This window comes from Lycorma delicatula, chromosome 1 (assembly GCF_047948215.1).
Source record: "Lycorma delicatula isolate Av1 chromosome 1, ASM4794821v1, whole genome shotgun sequence".
Lineage (NCBI taxonomy): Eukaryota > Metazoa > Arthropoda > Insecta > Hemiptera > Fulgoridae > Lycorma > Lycorma delicatula.
The window spans coordinates 364,219,612-364,240,991 of NC_134455.1; the positions used below are offsets into that span (position 1 = coordinate 364,219,612).

General features: G+C 29.3%; 1 protein-coding gene across 5 annotated transcripts in view; it reads left to right on the top strand.

Moving 5' to 3' along the window:
- The first annotated feature begins 3,738 nt into the window (after window positions 1–3,738).
- Syx18 (syntaxin 18) overlaps window positions 3,739–21,380 on the top strand; it is a 32,159-nt gene continuing 14,517 nt past the window's right edge. The window contains exons 1-2 of one of the 5 annotated variants that reach the window (XR_012754688.1): window positions 3,751–4,206; window positions 15,759–15,940. Coding sequence is in view for 1 of the 5 variants with exons in the window: in XM_075353638.1 (XP_075209753.1) it covers window positions 5,253–5,261; window positions 18,916–19,734 (828 nt within the window). In the remaining 4 variants the exon portion in view is untranslated. Of the gene's footprint in view, window positions 4,207–5,028; window positions 5,262–15,758; window positions 15,941–16,356; window positions 16,506–18,915; window positions 19,735–20,825; window positions 20,953–21,380 lie in introns of those variants that run through there. The other 4 variants (XR_012754686.1, XM_075353638.1, XR_012754687.1 and 1 more) reach the window with 4 other exon arrangements.

Sequence of the window (21,380 nt, forward strand, 5' to 3'; positions counted from 1 at the left end):
ACTAATGCAATTAACCTAAAAAATTAATACGATGAAAAAATCAATTATTAATGAAGGTAAACACATCACAAGGAAAAATGAAAACAAAATTAATGAACCTTTATGTATTACACCTTAGATTTTCAACTATGTTTACAAACTTTACTTTGCTATTAAGCTCTGTATCTTTTTATAAAAGACATCTATGATCATACAATTTAGCAATACATGAAATGAGAACATCTATCAATTGTTACATTTGGCATGAAGCAAAGGGTTCAAACAAATGACTGCATTTTCAGGGAATTGGGCCCAATGCGTCTAAGTAAAAAACAGTAAGTTCATATTCTGATTTTGTATAAGTTAGAATAGAAACTTGCATGTTACAATGTCTCATGCAAAACAATGTTCAGTTGAAGGCAGATGATGATGACAAACTGGTGGCAAGTGGTCGATGAAATAAAAAACAAAAAATTTCATATGGACACCCCATGACTTCCTTGTATGCCTATTAAATTACACATACACATTATTTTTACAATCAGATATTAATAATTATTAATAAATCAATATATTTAAATTAAAAAAAAAGATAATGAAGTCAGATATTCAAACCGATATGCCTTCCCCTTGTATGATCCAAATATTTCATTAAATAAATTTTAATTTGGCTATAACTCTGGAACTAATGAAAATACGTATGACTTATGATATATCATTGAAAAGTTCTCAGTGAGAGCTGATTATTGCAATTAAGAAAAAGTTCAAAAGCCAATTTTTTTGGATTTTGGGCTTTTTTGGATACTTTTCATCCAGTTGATTGCAATCAAAAGGGGAGGTACACAATAAGATGTCAATACTTCTAAATCCAAAATCTCAACACTCTACGGCTAATCGTTTTTGAGTTATGCGAGTTAAATACACACATACAGATATCATGCCAAAACTAGTCAAAATGGATTCAGGGATGGTCAAAATGGATATTTCTGTTGAAATCTGAAAACCAAAATTTTTCATGATCACAATATTTTGTACACGGAAGTAAAAAGAAGCTTCAAATGCACATACATGCCTCACAATCAATAGATTGTAGGCAATGTATGTAATAATTTTGTCATGATTTCTATAAAAATCTTAAAACAGTAGATGTAAAAATACCTATCCAGATATCAAATCTCATAAACTAACCAGATATCAAAACCTTTACTGAAAATTAATGTAGAGATTTCTAGAAGAGAGCATTTCATTATTTTTATTCAGTATTATTTTCATAGCACCATTGTATCACTACTGCATCTATACAATAATACCATTTTTCTTTTAAATGTATTTTCTGTAGTTCAATAATTATATCTACTGTAATTTAAAATTGTTAAAAATCAATATTTTTATTTCTTTTCAAAAGTATTTTATTAAATAGATGATGGGATCAGCACAAGAAGAAAGGTATAAGGTTTACAGATGACACGCTTTTTTTTATTTAAGATATAAGGAACAAATGATTCAAGATATTCAACAAATGATTCCAAAATTGGCAAACACTACGACATTATATGAAATTAATAGATTGATGGTCTACATCTACAGTTTTGTGGCTGCAAAGTTGGCATGCTGGAGAGGTCAGAACTCATACCCAATGTATGAGCAAGGCCAGATAGTCATGTCCACTTTTTAATCTAAATACAGCAATGCTGACTACTCGAGGGAGGTTATAGCTTATAGGACCATGTATGACAAGACTCTCCAACTTCTTGCCTGCTGCTGATTCTTTGCGGTTGTCGCCAATCCATCTATTGGCTGAAGAGTTTATTTGCACTTTGGTGGAGTCAAGAGAAGGAGTGCTGGATGGCTGAGGCAGAGAAGTTCCCAACTTTGCCAATTTGTCAGCCATTTCATTACCATATATGTTAACATGGCTGGGAACCCATTGGAATTTCAACTGCCAGCCTTGACATCCCAGTTCATTTAAGGTCTTCCTGCACTCCAAAGTTCTTGTGCAATCAGTTATAGTATGACATGACAAGTTTCAGATGGCTACTTGCAAATCGACAAAGAAAACTGCCTTCCGTATGGAAAGGATTTCAAGTTAGGTGGCAGCTGCTTGAATCGTCATAATTGCTCTGTGGAGTGCCAACTGCAAGATGCCCCTGCAAGTGGTGGCTGTAGTACACGGCTCCTGTTCCTGGTATTGATGATCCGTTTATATAAATGTGTAACCATTACTGTTTCAGATAATCTTCATGAATGGTTTGGAGTGCAGCCTGTTTTAATTCCACCTCATAAGAGGCATGTTTTGGCAGTTGATGATATTTTAAGTTATATTTGGCTTTCGGTTAAAGCCAAATAAAGGTGGTCGAAAGAATCTTAGAGGTTTTAAGTGGTGTTATATCTGCTGGTGTCAGGCTGTACATCTCATGTAGGTTTTTACATGCAGTGAGTAATGCAATTTGGGTTTTGTGCCTGCTTGTTGCTTGCTGGTAACTGTCGCATTGTTGCTTATACACTCTTCCTGAATGTTCCCAGAAGCACAGTGCACTTCTTTCACAGAGGACATGAAAAACTCCATGTGTGTCTGAACTTCCATAGCTGCCAGTAGGGTGGATTTAGCAGTACCGGTAAATTGCTATTTTACAATTTTCATTTAAGCCTAATGCTTAATCCAGAGAGCTTCAAGAAGACAATATTATTGCTGAACAGCATTGTTTCAATATCTTTTTCACCTCGGACACATAATTAATAAAAAAAAATTAAAACAAGATAATAATATAAAAATAAACAGGGCTTTAGTATAAGTATCTTCTCGACATTCAACAGTAAGTCATATTCCGTGACCATAATATTGCTAATAGAGTAAGACTATTTTTGAGGGGTTGTTAAACCTTTCACTATCAACTGTGATGAGCCTACCAAACTGGTCTAATGGTTAACTTGTCATAAAACAGATGTTTAACAGCTGATTTTTGAAATCAAAGCTTCAAATCCGAATAAAAGTTAATTGTTTTTATATATATTTGAATACTAAACAGTAGATTCTGGTATACTTGGTGTAGAGGTTTAATTAACTACACATCTCAGTAACAATTTGCCTGAGTCAATGTATTGCTGTCTTATTTTCATGTCATACAAGTCGTTCTCATCTCATTGGGCCTTAGCGGGGTTCCTTATTGTTCACTAGTGAACAATTTGCAACGTACGTATTAGGAAATTAATGAATAAAAAAATTATTATTGACAATTTTATTTTGTGTTTTATTTTCAAGTTTTTTTTTTTTTTTAGATTTCGGTTTGTTAAATTCAATGTAACGTAAGGGTAGGGGTCTACTGTTTACAAAATAATTAATTTCTCACAATACAAGTTGACGATACGTTGGTATTGTTTTAATTTGCTGCTCTTAATAACTTATTTAGTATAATAAAGCAAAACTATTAATTATTTTCTTTTATTTTTTACTCATTCAAATAATGGGATGCCGCATAACTTTAGCATGAAACTGCATTCATGCTTGAATTTCATTCAGATTCCTGTTATTGAAATCGGTATTTTGTCCCACACTTTTAAAAAATGAATTTTAATAATAATTTCTGAGGCAGCGTATAATGCAGCAAAACAACTGATTTGTAACGGAATAGAAATCGACAATAACCTAAGCGTATTTTTTATTTTATTTTTTTCAGAAAACTAAAATAAAATCAAGTTTATAAGACAAAAACTGGTTCCTTTATTGGCATGTAACTGACGTGAAGGAAATCAACACACGTTTTTTGGCCTTGTTTCTTATGTAAAATACAACGATATTAATCATTATAACGCTTATGAGATGTAGTTGATTTTGTAGAAAATTTAATAATTACAACTCGTAAAGTAATAATTACCTACTTTAGAAGTAATTAAATGCATAATTGATAAATAAATAAAGAAAATAACGCTTCAGAAGTAGTGTGAATAATTCTTGGCTACGTTCTTCTCAACCAGAGACTGCTAGTGTAGATTGACTACAGCCAGGTGTTGGAGACATAACCTAAGAAACTGAATTCATGCATGAATTTCGATATTCTGTTATTGACATCCGTATTTTGTCAAAAGGCACCATTGTCAAATAAAATTTAACAATCGTTTCACAGATGAAAATTATTTGTTATTTTGTTTTATTTCTTTTTACGTAACGATAGCCTACCCACTTAAAAAAGTATTTCGTCTTATGAGCTGATATCTTCATATTAATTACACGTAAGTACTCAAACATTAAGAACGGATTAATTTGCTTGTTTGTTTGGGTTAAACTGAGTATTCAAAATAGAACCAATAAAAATTAATTAGTTTTGTAAAAGTTATTTTTACAAAATTATGACATTATTTTGATAGTAGACTATTATCTATGGCTGTATTTTTTATTATGTTTGATTGATTATATGACTATTTTGATAGTTGACAATGTTATTGTCAACTAGTTATTTATCTCTACAACTGGAATTTGTTGAACTTTGAAGTTGCTATTTTTAAAATCCAATATTGTTACATCCAGCTCAATTTTTTGTGTTTTTTATTCTACTAAAAATCGCCGTTTAGTTTTTGTCTTTTAAGGGGAGAAATGTTAAGAGATTTACAAACTAGTGAAAGTGTTTTGTGATATTATTCATTCCTTTATTGTATAAATTATTATACAAGAGGGATTGATTATTTCTTCTGTAAAAATGTCACCTTACCTGAAGTATACTTGTCTTGCCAAAGCCAACTATGAGATATAAAAAATACTCTACTTAGATATATGTGCTGCTGCTGTGTGCATGCCTTTGTAGTGCACTATACATGGTTTTTAATGGGAATTTTTTTATTGATTACAATATTTTTGCAAGTTTTTCATATATATTTGCAGAAGTGCTTGTTAAACTGATGATCAGCACTGTTGTCTGTTTAAAAACAGTCATCAGTGACTGACCTCTGCATAGTATAATCATCATAAGTTTTTTTTCGAAATAATGTTATCTATCACTATGAAATTGCTATTAAATCATATTTATCTATGTTATATGGCATAAATCTTAATTCAGACTTGGACTATTAATTTAATATTGTTTGTTATTCAATAATTAAATAAAATTTCATAATATTTATTGATTTCTGAGTATTATATGCATCAGTGAGTGCAAAGAAACCAACTGAACTCACAGGTATTTTAGGTTACTTTTTGCTACCAGTTGATATGTAAATAATAATGTGATAAAATTCTTCTAAGTAAAAATTAGAATTGGGGCATACATCAAAGTGCCTTCTTTATGTGGGCAGTAAGTATGTTTTATTTATATTTGTTTTTTGATTAGCTTTACATGCTATTAGAAAAATTACTAGTTCTTACGATGTCATTAAAGTTTGATATGCCAAAGAATCTGCAACAATAAATGATGAACAGTGTTTAACTAAGCAAACAAATTATATTGAGATAAAATTCACATTTGACGATTTGAAGTAATTAAAAATCTCTTAAGTTGTTGAACAGTCATTTTAAAATTCATTAAGCCTGTATAAATGTCAGGCTGAGTGAAAGACTCAAATCATAATTGTTCTGAACTAACAATTAAAAAAAATATGTAAACATTAAGAGCAATGAATTAAAGCATTTTTAAGAAAAGAGCAAAATAGGAAGGGCCAGAATGCATCTTCAAAATTATATTTGCATATTCACCCAGTATTCAGCCAGAAAGTACACATATCTGTGATTGAATAAATACTTGTGTTGGAAGTCAAATAATTACTATCTAAATAAAAGGTTGTTGTCTTCTATAAAATAATTTTTTAACAATGTGAAGTTGGCACCTTCCTGTCTTTTTAGTAAATGCTCTTAATCTTAAGTCTTCAGTTGCTGTTTTTTAATTGAATTATCTTCATTCATAAATGTGCCTATTCTTCTTCAAGTTCTAGTTTCTGTGTTATATATTAATACATTTGCTTGTATATTTTTTTTGTATATAGTTGGCCTTGTTATGTACTTTTTTTTTACAAAAAATCCATCACATGCTAATAAATTGTGAGGTTAAAAACTTTCATTCACAAATTTACTATTTGAAGTTATTTCTCATTTTAAAACATGTGTCTTGGATAGATAGGATGATTATAAGTGTAATTAATTAAAACCCTACCTAACTACTATGAAGCTGTCCAGTGTTAAGCACAGCTTAATTTTTTCAATGTAAAGATAAAAAATTTGCATTTTTTTTTGTCACAACAAAGTAGAATACCTCCAAAGTACAGCTGGAAAAGTAAAATAACAGTAAAAAATTGCATACTAAATAAATTAAAATACATAATCTTTGCAAACAGCGAGATGAATGATAAACATTAGCATACTCACAACAAAAACTTAACGTAACCTTATCTGACAACAGTGTGGTTATTTTTTTAAAAAATGTATAATTGTACATCTTTCTTTAATTATTGAGATTTTAATAGTAAAATAATAGTACTAGCAGAATTTGTTGATAAACTTAATTTTTTATTAAGAATCAAATTTTGAATGCATAATATAACCATTGAAAGCTTCTTAAGAATAGAATATCACAACAGATGTAACTATCAATACCTGTTTATGCAAGTACTGATAATAGTACCGTATTGTTAGATGGCGCTGAAAGAGTGTGACAGCTTACGTCTTAGCTGGTATATCTGACAGTAACTTACAAATTAAATTAATATTTATTTTTTTTAATTTTGATCATTTTTTTTAAAAAGATACATAAAATTTACATGAAGTACATAAAATAAACAATTTTTAATATATTTTCAAAAGTAAAACAAATTAAAATAGAAAACTTATGACACTAAATTTTTTATAAGTTTTAATTGCTTGCTTTCACCATCAACAAATAACACAAATCTTACTTATGCCTGTATAAGTTGTACATTGTTGCTCCAAAATGTTGTGCAGAGAATAAAATATTTGTGTTGTTGGAACCACCAGCAAACATGATACACTGTTTATCCAACAAATCATTTAATAGTCAATTAGAAATTAATTTTTTCACTTACCGCTTTATTTTTTCCTGTATGACTAGTTCTTTCACAAAGATCTCTGTTTCACCAGAATGTTTTTGAAGAATTTAAATTATACTCTTAGTTAAAATATTAAAAATATAGAAAGGTTTGAGTTGCTGATGTAAAATGAACTTGCTTCTGGTACTATAATTCAAAAAAATATTTTTTAATCTAAATTTGAATAATTTAAATTAAATTTATGATTTCCCAAATATTGTTTTTTTATCTTCAGTCATTTGACTGGTTTGATGCAGCTCTCCAAGATTCCCTTTCTAGTGCCAGTCATTTCATTTCACTACATCCCTAAGAGTTTGTTTTACATATTGCCTGCCTGCACAATTTTTCCCATCTGCCTGTCCCTTCAATATCAAAGCGACTATTCCAAGATGCATTAAAATGTGGCTGATTAGTCTATCTCTTCTTTTAGCTATATTTTTCCAAATGCTTCTTTCTTCATCAATTTTCCGCAACACCTCTTCATTTGTAATTTTATACTCCCAACTGATTTTTCACATTCTCCTGTAGCACCACATTTCAAAAGGTTCTAATCTTTTCTTCTCTGGTACTCTGATTGTCCAAGTTTCACTTCTGTATAAAGCTGCACTCCAAACATATACTTACAAAAATACTTTCCTGATTTTTAAATTAATTTTTGATGTAAGCAAATTATATTTCCGACTGAAAGCGTGTTTCACCTGTGTTATTCGGCATTCTCTTTCTCAAATAGCAAAATTCTTCTACCTCCAGTCTTTTCTCATCCTATTTTTATATTCAGTGGTCCATTTACTTTATTTCTACTACATTTCATTACTTTCATTTTGTTTTTGTTTATTTTCATGCGATAGTTCTTGCGAAGAATATCATCCATGCTATTCATTGTTTCGTCTTAATCTTTTTTACTCTCGGTTAGAATTACTATATCATCAGAAAATCATATCATCTTTATCTTTTCACCTTGCACTGTTATTCTTGACCTAAATTGTTCTTTAACATCATTTACACTAGAACTGCACTATAACTACATTAGAACTTTACATAAAACTGCTAGTTTTATGTAAAGATTAAAAAGTAATGGGGGATAATGAAAATTCTTGTTGAACTCCCTTTTTTATTACCATTTCTTTTATATGCTCTTTGATTATTATTGTTGCAGTTTGGTTCCTGTAAATGTTAGCAATTGTTCTTCTATCTCTACACTTGAACCCTAAACCTTTTAAAATGCTGAACCTTTTATTCCAGTCTACGTTATGAAATGCCTTTTTTAAGTCTATAAATGCCATGTATGTTGGTTTGTTTTTCTTTAATCTTCCTTCTACTATTAATTGAGCGCAAAAATTGCTTCCCTTGCCCTTATAATTTTCTTGAAACCAAATTGCTCTTCTCCTAACATTTCTTCCACTCTCCTCTCAATTCTGTACAGAATTCTAGTTAAGATTTTTGATGCATGAGTAGTTAAGTTAATTGTTCAGTATTCTTCACTTTTCAATGCTCCTGGTTTCTTTGGTATCATGATAGTAACACTCTTTGTAAAGTCTGATGGAACTTCCTCTTTTTTGTAAATATTGCACACCAGTTTGTATAATCAATCTATCGCTTCCTCACCTGCACTTCAGATCTTTTAATGCTCTATTAATTCAAATCTCAGTGTTGTCTCACTCTTCTTCCTCTATAACACCACTTTCTAATTCATTTCCTCCATATAACTCTTCAGTATATCCCACCCACCTACTTTTTCTTTTTTTTTTATAAATCAGTGTACTACCTTTAACATTATTCATTTTTATTATATTATTACATAAATTTTAATTTATGTACCACAAAAGTTTCCTTACTGTATGCTCCATCTATTTTACCATTGATCATTTCTCTTTCCACTTCTGAATACTTTTCTTTAATCCAGTTTTCTTTCGTTAATTTTCACTTCCTGTTTATAGTATTTCTTAGTTGTCAATAGTTCCTTTTATCATTAGCATTCTTATATTTTCTATGTTCATCCATCAGCTTCAATATATCCTCTGATATCCAAGCTTTTCTACCAGTTCTCTTTGTTTCGCCTAAGTTCACTTCTGCTGATTTAAGAATTTCATTTGTAACATTTTCCCACTCTTCTATATTTTCAAACTTATCTTTTTTACTCAGACATCTTGTGATGTCCTCCTCAAAAATCTTCTATACCTCCTCTTCCTCAAGCGTCTCTAAATTCCACCAATTCATCTGAATCCTTTTCTTTAGGTTTTTAACCTCAATCTACATTTCATTATCACTAAATTATGGTTGCTATCATTAGTCCTGGATATGCTTGCAGTCGACGAGTTAATTTCTAAATTTTTGCTTAACCGTGATATAATCTATCTGATACCTTGCAGTATCACCCGGCTTTTTCCATGTATATATTCTTCTGTTATGATTTTTAAACTGGGAGTTGACAATTGCTAAATTATACTTTGTGCAAAACTCAATAAGTCAGTTCCCTCTTTCATTCCTTTTAGCCAGCTCGTATTCACCCACAATATATCCTTCCTTGCCTTTTTCAATACTTGTATTCTAATCTCCAACTATTATTAAATTTTCAATCCCTTTTATGTGTTTAATTGCTTCATGAATTTCTTTATATACACACTCTTCCTCATCATCATCGTGGGCACATGTAGGAATATAAGACGTTAACAATTGTTGTTAGTTTAAGTTTGGATTTTATCCTGATTGCAATGATTTTATTTGCTGGTCTACATTATTTCAAGGATTCATGCCCATACTTTCTTGTTTGCTGTTTCAATAAGTGCATTCCAGATAATATTTGATATGTTTATTATACATCAAACAGTTTTAAACATATGTTTTTCAATTTTTTCTAGAATAGTTTAATTTTTTTATTAAGTACATTGACCCTATATTTATTTAGGTTATAATTATAGGAATTTTATACCATTCCTTTTTTCCTTGAAAAATTTTATGACTATTATTTTTCTTGAATCAACTGGTAACAAAACTGTTTAATAGATCTCTGTACTCAAAAACAGACTTTAAATAATTTTTTATTTACCTGATGATAATCCTTGGATTGTTCATACAAGAGTAACTTTAAAAAATATTAAAAAGACCCTAGTTCAGTATTCTTTTTTGTTCAGATGATAATATTTTCTTGTTTTAATAATTAGAATAGATTTTTAGGGATGGAATTTCAGAAATTATTATACAATAGTGGAAGAGACCCTATTAGAATTTAAAAATGATTTTGTCAGTAATTGTTGCAGATTGATTGGGTAAATGTAATTTTAAAATTATATATTTATCATATGTTATGCTTCTGTGATATACTTAAATGTATATAAGATTTAGTATCAGCAGTCAATGGAGCTGTTTCTTTAGTGATAGGTACAGAGAAATATTTCATTTATAATTAAATATTTTAGAGATTGGCAGGATGTTTTATTTGGAGTGTTATGCTTTATGGTGCAGAAACATGAACTTTAAGAATGGAAGACAAACATCAAATTGAGGCATTTTAGATGTGGGTGTGGTGTAAAATGGTAATTGTCTTGTAACAAGTGAGGAAGTGTTGAGAAGAGTAGGAGAGGAAAGGAACATGTTAAATACCATTTTAAGCAGGAAAAGGAACTGGCCATGGCCCTGTATGAGAAGACAGTGCTTACTGATCGGTGAGGTTATGGAAATATGAAAATATACGAAAACAAAAACACTTGCACAGGACAGGAACAAGTGAAGAGCAGCCATGGCAAGACCTGCAACGTTGGCAGAACACAATGAATGAATGAAATGTTTCAGCCAATACATTCATACTTAATCATAAACAATTTCATTAGTAACTGTAGATTGTTTTTAATTTTTTATGCTGATTTTTTGCTTGTGAAATTGGCTTTTATTTATGTTATTTACAGTAAACAACATATAACAGTTGATAGTATGTTCTACAACATGTAACAGTTGTAGAAACATCAAAAATTAATTCAGAATATCTGAATTACGTAAAATATTGTAGGATGGTAGTTACAACATCACGTTAAAAACATTTGGTCTTTTCACCATAATTTCTCTTATTTCTGTAGAGCTCAAGAATTTACTTAATTATCTTCATAATCGACCATACTCAAGAAAAAAAAAAAATACAAAAAAAATTTGTTGTAATAAACTATTTTTAATAACATTTACATTTTAAGTTAAAACAACGATTAAAATTGCATTATTTTCCAAGGTCAGAGTTAAATAGTTCATAAAGGACTGGATTGACATTCTAAAATAATATTCTGTCAGTTTATTTACTATTTGTTGTAGTATAGAAAAAAAAATGGCCCACTTATTTTTATTTTTTAACCTTCTGTTATATAAATAACAGTTCTCAAAAGTGTCATATTTCTAAAAATTCAGATTTTTTTATGCTTATATCTAAAAAGAGTCTGAACACAAAAATCTTAATTTTATGTCATGTGATCTAGTTTTTGTGAACATATGGTAAATGATAGATATCCTGTGTGCAATGTAGAAAAATGGCAGCAAGAAAACATCGTTCTTGGTGGTTTAATGTTCTGTTTAGTAATGAAAATATCATTGGTAGAATTGCCTTATTTTAATTACTTTAATTTTACAAAAGAACATGGTATTAAACAAAAGTTTATTTCATACTCTTTATATAGTTTATCAGTCAGTACTGGAGACATTACTTTCTAATAACAAAACTACTGTACTGGAGACAAAACTTTCTAATATTTACATTAAAAATATTTAATATTTTCATACAACGTTGAATAAAAATAATTCTGTAATATGAATTTGATTATTTTAAACAAACATACCCTGTTACATGAAGAATAGTATTTGCTTTCATTTATTTATTACAAAAATTCTGGAGTGTTTGGTAAAAACAGAAAAAAATGGGTCAGAACAAAATAAGTACTAACATCATTCTAAAATTAGTTCAAGATCGTATTCCAAAAGAACTGTATTATAACGTTTGTATGCCAAATGGTAATTAATGTATTGAATATTTCAAAATATACCAAATGTGTCAAACATTTCATTTAAGGTTAAATTCAACATTGTTATAAGTATACAAATGCTGATTACTTAATTGAAGTAGAAGTAGCTCAAAGTACGGTACAAAAAAAAAAATCTAGGTTTTAAAACTATTTAATATGTTAACTTTGACTTAGAGTAATGAATTACTAATAAAATAAAAGGGTAATTTACAGCTTTCTCTGCAAGTGTTCAGTGTGAACACCTTCTGTCATGACATCCTACTGATATGAGAATCATGTCAGTAATGAATATGATACTGCTTCAATCCTTTGAGTAAGTCAGTAGGTATTGAAGGCACATACATAAACTCCTTTATAGAACTCAAAAGAAAAAAAACACATATGGTCACATCCAGTGACTTTGGAGGCCTACGCAAACAAGTTCTATCATCAAGATTGTGCCAACCGATCCAATCTTTGGAGAAATTTCATTCAAATAATCCCATACAGAGTTATGGCAATGAGAAGACACACTATCATGTTGCTGAATAAAATTCTTTTGTTCATCTTAGACCAAAGATGCAAGATGGACCAAATAACCAGGAAAAACCGTGTGGGAAAGCATGTATACAGCATATTCAAATGAGCAACTCCTGTTCGATTGCTTCAGTGAAAAAGAACGGCTTGTAAACTTGCCTTAGGGGTATTGAACAGAAAACTTTTAATTTTGGGCAGTCCCTTTCACATTGTAAGAGTTCTTGAAGTTTTTCCGACCCCCACATTTAAACATTATACATGTTAACTCCAAGATGAAATGTTGATTCCTTACTAAGTGCAATATAATCTAGAAAGTCATCTTCATGCTTCAACATTTTGATTGTGGAGTTGGCACATATAGCTTAGTCAATAAGCTTCAAAGCCTGTAACAGCTGTAAATGATATGGATGCATATCTAAGCAGCATTTCTTTAAAACACTCCACAATGTCATAATCAACATTAGTATTTCATGATTGGCCTTGTTAACAGATTTTTTAGAACTGCACAGTAAGGACTCCCTGATATAATCAGCATTTTCTTCAGACGCCCTTTGTCATCCTGAACTCATCTTTTTACACAGACGTCCGGTTCCTTACCCAAACTGATTATGCTATTGTCACTTGTAAGATCACAATTAAAATTTCTATGGAACACATGTTGAATTCTAACTACAGATTCGCATTTTTAGCAAACTATAAAATCGGAAGCTTTCTGATTCTATGACCATGCAGACAACTAAAAGTGTTTTTTGTTGTTTTCTTTGATTTTAGCATTAAATGAGTACTTATACTTCATTCAAGAGATGTTACAACAAATTAACACAGTGATATTCTTTCTCACATCTTGTATTTTAAGAGAAAGTCAATAAATTTATATAAATTTTCAAAGCAAAAAATAAATGTAACTGTTTCTTGGTTATTGTTTTATTTTAGCCAAGACACATTCCATGTTAGTTAATCTGTTACATTACAAAAGATCTAAATTTTTGTTAGATGAAGACCATAATTTTAGCCATTCCTATTTCCTTTAAATTAGAAAACAGTATCAAATTCTTTGAATTAGATGTTTGTCAAACTTTCTACTATTCCTTATCTACACAACAGTTTACGTAGTACTATTGCATCTATCCATTGTAATATAAAGTATTTAGTATCTTACTTAAATTTTTTTTTTGTTTTCACTGAATTAGTTACCATCCATAAAGCATAAAAAATAAAAATATATTATTTGTAAAATTATTAAAATACAGTATTTATAAGGGGTGCCCAAAAATAACAGGAATCAAGTTGTGCTGGGGAGAGTTTCCGTAATATGCAGTTCTCCTGCTAGGAGAGCATCAAGTGACTTTTTCTGTGTGTCTGCACAGTGATGTCACCTGGGAAGGTTATTCCTGACCTCCAAAAATTTGTCTGCTTCTCTTTTTTTGTAAAAAAAAAACATTTTTAAAGCTCAATTGTGCTTGAAGACTGACAGTTTATCAGTCAAAAAGTGAAAAGTATTTTGAAAGGGATGAAGGTTTTTTTTTTATAAAAGAAAAAGAAAATATAGATTTAAAAGAAGAAATCCATTTATTTTTGGGTACCCTCTCATAAAAGGCACAATTAATTAGTACTGAAAAAAGAAACAAAATAAATTGATACTCACATCAAAATTACTTTTTAACTGCAAAAAATAGACACTTAGAATAAAGCTTAATATGTTAATATGATATTGACTGAATAGGCATGATTATATTTCCTGTCACTTTTGGACAGCTACAACCTTCCAACTCAAACACACACTCGCATAACTTTACTTTTACAAAAAGCAGAATTATTAATTAAAAACATTACAGAAAGTGAATTAATTAATAAGAATAATTTTTAAGAATTGAGAATAATTAAATAAATAAAAAATCAAACCAAAGGTACTTTATGTAAAAAATTCAGTAAACATCATGTTTTCTGCTGGCTTTTTTCTAACATTGCACATCTCCATATACAATGCACAAAATTATATTTTTTCATACGTTCTCATAGACTAAAAGATCATTTTTAGTAAATTTTAGACCTTTTATTGTTTAGACAATATTTACGTGTAAGCTATAAAAAAAATTTAGAAAAATGCTTTTTTTGAGTCCTGTTATTTATGTGAAGTAAGGCCAAAAAAATAATAAGAGGGCTTATTTCATAATTAATTTATTAAATCTAGTTAAAAACTGACAGAATATCATTCTGTATATGTTTTGTAACCAAGAGAAAATAAAAAAATTGTTATTTGATTTTCACAAAATTTATGTAAAAAATCATGTCAGCTGTTTCGGTACACAGTACTTTCCTCTGATGTTACAAACAGAATACTAAAGGTGAAAGTACATACAAAGAAAAGATTTTTATTTATTTTCTATTTGTTATGATGGATTTTCATCAAATAGCCCAATAATGGCTTCATCCATTGATTATGTGTGTATGTTTATCCCTTACGAGTTCATTATTTAGCTCTGAGCTTGAAAAAGAATTCAAATCCTGTTTTAACTTTATTGTTATTTACTAAATAAAACAAATTAGGTCATGTACCTTCTCATTTTCTAATTCTGTACAATCTCATTTTTTACCATCTCAATTTTCATAATTAAGAAGTAATTAAAGTACATTTATTATCTTAATAATTGTAGAAGTTATTTAAAAGAAGCTTGCATGTTTAAACATTTTTCACTGGTCGACGACGATCATTTTTTTTCTGGTTTCATAAAATTAATTAAGCGTATTTTTGAACTTTCCACATAGAAATTATGGTGAAAAAGTTAAATTTTTCTAGGATGGTGCTGCAATTATTTTAATTCAAATCATGTGATATTTTATGGATGACCTGCACAGAACCCTATAGTTCAGGTTTCCAGCATGTTACTGTAAATATGATAACATTACTACATATTTTCAATGTAGGTTGGTTTGGCAATAGTGCTGTTGAAATGTAATAGTTTCTGTTAATTTTTAGCCATAATATTTAAAACTTTCTAATAAGATATTTAAGTTGAATTTTTTACTTGAAAATTTTATTTCTTTTTTACAGTCTCATCAAAATCAGTGTACTACTGTGTGCATTATATCTCATTAATAACAATTTTTAAATAGTGAATTATGATGTTGAAAATTTTTGTGTTTTAGATATTTGAATGCCATAATTTTTAATTTCTTATTATTTTTACTTTGAGTATTAATCTTCCTGTTTTACAGTATATATATATTTATACATTTTATTAGCTCGTTGACAACAACCTCAATATTTTATATGGACTCAACTTTCACATTATGCTGCCAACTTCCCTAAGAAATACAGACTAGTGCATGACGTACTTCGCAGTGCCCACATGTCTACAAGATCGAAGTTAAAAGAATCTAACTGCATATCATTACAGCTGACATAATGAACTTCAGTTTCATAAGTCAGTGACCCCATTAACATGATTTTTATATACAGTATTGCATCATTATTGTTAGCATAATCTAAGACGTAAAATCCCAGATACCATTTATCATTATATGTTATTCTATCCTTGTTAGTCTTCTAGTTGCAAGTAATTGTAGGAAATTTATGATCAACAAACATACCAGCATGTTCAGAAATTATACGTTACTTTATACAGGTATTCTTTTGTTTTGCTCTAGAGCCATACAGAACTTGCTTCTGAATCCAGGTTAGGTCTACACATTCAGTCTTCCAATTGTCACCACGGCTTCCTCAAGTAAATCTTGACTGAAGCTGATCTTGAGGTAATTTCAAATGATTCCAATGAAAGTTTATTTTGTGTTAGTGACACTGACAGTGAAATTAGTAAGAATTATGAAATTGACAATGCAGTTTTAGATGCTGCTGATGATGAGGAAGATAGTGATGGTGAAGTGAGCGTACAGGACTATTTAAATCATCCATTTATTTGGGAGGACATGGGAAATTATCAGGGGCAATGGGAGTTATTTGTTGGTAATTCTGGACCACAAAATGCTTAGGTAAATATAAATTTAGTTCCGTCTGTATTTCTTCTGTTTTTTGCTGAAGAATTAGTAAATACCATTGTTGTTGAAACAGACAAGTATGCCTAACAATTAATGAATGCAAGAGGCAAATGCTTTACAGGATGGATGTATTATCTTGTAAACTCTGCATGATACTAACAAAGCTTGCCTGAAATAAATTCATTTGAAGGTTTTGATTTTCAGTTAGATGTGTATGTTTATTTACAACATAGTGAAAAGCATGTAGTGTATGTTTTTACGTGACACTAATGATAGCATAAGGCTGTAGTAATTTTTTCGTACTGTAGAATTGAATAGAATAATAATAGATAGTGTATAGAATTGTCCTTACATTATATATTGGTATTAGGAGTACAATTAGTCATTTATATGGCAATTTTGAATAGTTTTCATAGGATAATTGCAAAAATACAAATAATATGAACAAAATAATAGCTAATTAATGATGATATAACAATCTATGTACCTTTCTTTGCATAACGTTGAAAATTTCCTAAAAATCCTATTTTTTTGGTTGTATTATAGAAGTTTTAACAAAGATGTGCATTTTGTACTGAAATTATTTAAATCTCCTCCATCAGTGCACAGTGGTCATGGCATTTAAATCCTCTGGTGCCAAAGAGTTAAATAAACCAACTAGTAAGAATATTGAGATAAGACATATCTTATTTTAATTTTTCATGAAGTATTTACACAAGATTCCACATACTCAATTAAATTAAGATGTCGTGTTTTAGTATTCTATACTAGGTGGTTTATTTTATCGAATTTAAATATAATTTAACAGTACAAAGAATAATATGAATCTTAAAAAAATTAATTTTAGTAAAATACAGGTGATTACAAATGAAATATACTTGTTCAGTAGCTTATAGAAACTTAAACTTGAGTATGTGAATACAGGAAATGACATGGTTTTACAGGGAATCTTTGAAGTTTATGTTGGTTTATCTGCTCTGCTGCTAATGTCACTGATTGAGGTGTCATATTACCAGTCTGGCAAGCAAGATGGCTGCTACTGCAGTAGAGAAAGCTTTTTTGTGTGCTCGAATTAGCCAAAATAAACTTGATTACTGTCACGCAGCGGCTTTTCAGAACAAAATGTGGTAAATCATCACCAACAAGAAAATCACTCTAAGACTGGAATAAATAGTTTCAAAACGCAGGGTGTCTGTCTAGAAAGAAAAGTGCTGGAAGACCTCCTTTTCAGAAAAACTTTATTGATCGTGTTCTTGATGTTTATCAATGTAGCCCAGGCAAATCGACTAGATCAGTAAGTTTAGAATTGCAAATTCCTCGACTGATTGTATGGAAAATTCTTTCGAAAAATTTGAAAATGACACCTTATAAATAACAGTTAGTACAAAGTTTAAATGCGAACGATAAAGTCTTACGTGAACATTATTGTGTGAAGTTGCAGAAATGTGTTGAAAATGACGATGGCTTTTTTTATTGCGTAATTTTTGGTGATGAATGTCATTTTTCATTAGTGGAAAAGTTAATAGACATAATGTAAGAATATGGGATACAGATAAAACAAGAGAAAGTTTATAACATATACGGATTCCCCTAAAGTGAACGTGTTTTGCCACTGAACCTCATGAAAGGGTATACGAGCCGTTCTTTTTTCACAAAGTGACAGTAACCGGACTAATTTATCTGACATGTAAAGTGAATGGCTAATGTCTCAACTCAAGGAAGATAGTGACAACTTTGTTTTGTACAAGATAGAGCCTTACCTCACTGTCACTTACAGGTCAAAAATTATTTGGATGAACGCCTTACCAGATGATGGATTGGCCGTGCAAGTGAGCAAAACATGGAGTTAAAGTGTTGGCCACCACGTAGTCCAGACAACTCCTTGTGACTACTTTTTATGGGTTATGAAAAAGATAAAGTTTTTGTACTGCCCCTTCCTGTTGTTATCGATGACTTATGACAACACATCACAAATTCTGTTACTACCATTGGCCGGCATATGCTTGCGCGTGTTTGAGATGAATTCATCTACCATATTGATATCTGTCGTATTACAAATGGTCCAAACATTGAACATTTATAAATAAAAACTTAAAGAATTCTTCTATATATACATGTAAGTAATCATCTCAACTCTTAAAAAATAGATTTTTAATAAGCTATTATTTAATTTGTAATCACTCTGTATATATATATATATATATATATATATATATATATATATATATATTTATTTATTTATTTATTTATTATTAGTATTAAACTCCACAATTTGTTGAGTTAATTTTCTCTCAATTAAACAATTCTGTTTATTATATTGTTCACATAATTTGACTTGCCTTTATTAATATTATATTGGTGCAACCTTAGATGTTAAGTATATATGAATATTGTTTAATTTCAGGTAAAAATGGACATTACAACATTGTTCAAAGCATGTGTTAAAACAATACGCACAAGAAATAAAGCATTTGGAATGGTTATTACATCTACAGAAAATGATAAAAACCGAATACTGAATAATAAAAAACAGCAAACACCAAATAGTGAATTTATATACAAAGCAAAAGAAGTTCTAGGTCAGATAACGAGATTAAGGGATTTTTTATTAGAACACAGAAAAGCTTATTTAAATTTTGCCAGCCATTTATCCAATGTGCCTAGAATGAGTGATCTTGAAAGAGATAAAATTGATTCAGGAGCTCAGAGAATTATGAAAACTTGTTCGCATTTAATATTAGATTTTAAAAGAAAATCTGCCTTAGAAGATGGGTCGCCACAGTTATTAGAACATCATGATAACATTTTAGATTTAATCGAGGAATATTTGAAAACTGTGTGTAAAATATATTCAGAACAGAAAGCAATTAGAATGAAAAGAACATTAGAAACACAAAAATTATCACGTTTAGAGGTTGAACATATAAAAAAGAGTGATGAATTAACTATAAAAGTGTGTAAAATCTCTTCTGACAGTAATATTAGTAATAAGGATAATTACAGTAATAGTTTTAACAATAATAATATTGATAATAATTATATAAACACAAACAATAGCAGTAGTAGTATTAGTAGTTCCAGCAGTACAAAGCATAATAAAAAGCACATTGAATCTGAGATTTCACCTTTTTTAGAAGATGATCAACTTTCAGCTGAGGAACTTCAGATGTTTGAAAGTGAAAATGAACAGTTATATAATGAATTAAACAACTTGACTGATGAGGTAAAAAAAAAAAATTTAATCATTATGAAAATTTAGGAATTTTTTTTACATTTCTAAAAAAAATTTTTTTTTTAAACTAATGAATTAATCAGTTTTTTATTTTTTTAAAAATTGAATTGAATTTATTCAATTCAAATGTATTTGTGTAAAATCTCTTCTGACAGTAATATTAGTAATAAGGATAATTACAGTAATAGTTTTAACAATAATAATATTGATAATAATTATATAAACACAAACAATAGCAGTAGTAGTATTAGTAGTTCCAGCAGTACAAAGCATAATAAAAAGCACATTGAATCTGAGATTTCACCTTTTTTAGAAGATGATCAACTTTCAGCTGAGGAACTTCAGATGTTTGAAAGTGAAAATGAACAGTTATATAATGAATTAAACAACTTGACTGATGAGGTAAAAAAAAAAAATTTAATCATTATGAAAATTTAGGAATTTTTTTTACATTTCTAAAAAAAATTTTTTTTTTAAACTAATGAATTAATCAGTTTTTTATTTTTTTAAAAATTGAATTGAATTTATTCAATTCAAATGTATTTGATTCATTTATTCTTAGCAAACACATAGAACCTTATCTAATTAAGTATATCAGTTGATACATTAAACTTAAAACAATTACAGCTGTGTGATTTTTAAATTATTTTGTAAATATCTTTTTATTTGCTATTAACTGTAAGATTGTCTCTGTGCGTGAAATTTTTGTTGTATATGAAAATTTATTTCTGGACATGTTATTGATCTCTCTTTTCAGATAATGAAAAAACTCAAACTCTGTAGCTTCAAATTTTTAGTTTTAAATTTGTTGCCTAGTAAATGTCTATTTTTTTGAGTTTTGACATAAATTTTTTAACATTTAAGCTTGAAGAGAAAGTAGAGTAATAAAAATAAATAAATATTCATATTTTTTGTTTGTATTATTTTCTTGGCTATAAAGAGATATGTATGGCCGTAGTATATATACATAATATGGCCGTATAATACATAGTCTTGAATGATAGTTATACTATATTGCTATATAGAGTTTATGTAAGGGAAACTATCCTAATTGGGTCAAATTTTGCATGCTAGGTTTCCATCTTGACACTTCATGACCCCTGCAATTGTACCAGATATCTAATGGACTAATTAGGGTGAAATTTGGCATATGATCTCTGTATGTGGAGCATTGATGTCATGTAATTGTAGTCATAATTTGACAAGGGGGTAAGTAGATACAAACCTTATGGGTCCCATTTCTCAAAATTTTACTTAGTGTAGGTAAATTTTTTTTACATTTTATGCTCCTTAGGTAGTGAACATACTTTCTGATGGTATTTATTCTTATTCAAACTCCCGTAAAGGGATAAGGACAAGAGACCTCCTAAAATTACACTTGTATGTTTTTAAATTACTTACTTTTTAAATTAAGTTCTTTGGTTTCTGAGCAACACTGCTGTTTGGATAGTTAGTAAGCTGTTCTGTTTGTTTAAATCCTTCGTTTCTTTTTTTTTATCATCCTTTATTCATTTCTTATAGTTCAGTTTTTTATATTAGGAAAATAAAACAAAGCTGGGAAAATTATGCATTTCTTTGTGGGCTTTTTTTATATATTATTTTGTGATGATTTGATTTATTGCTTTTCTCAGTTTACA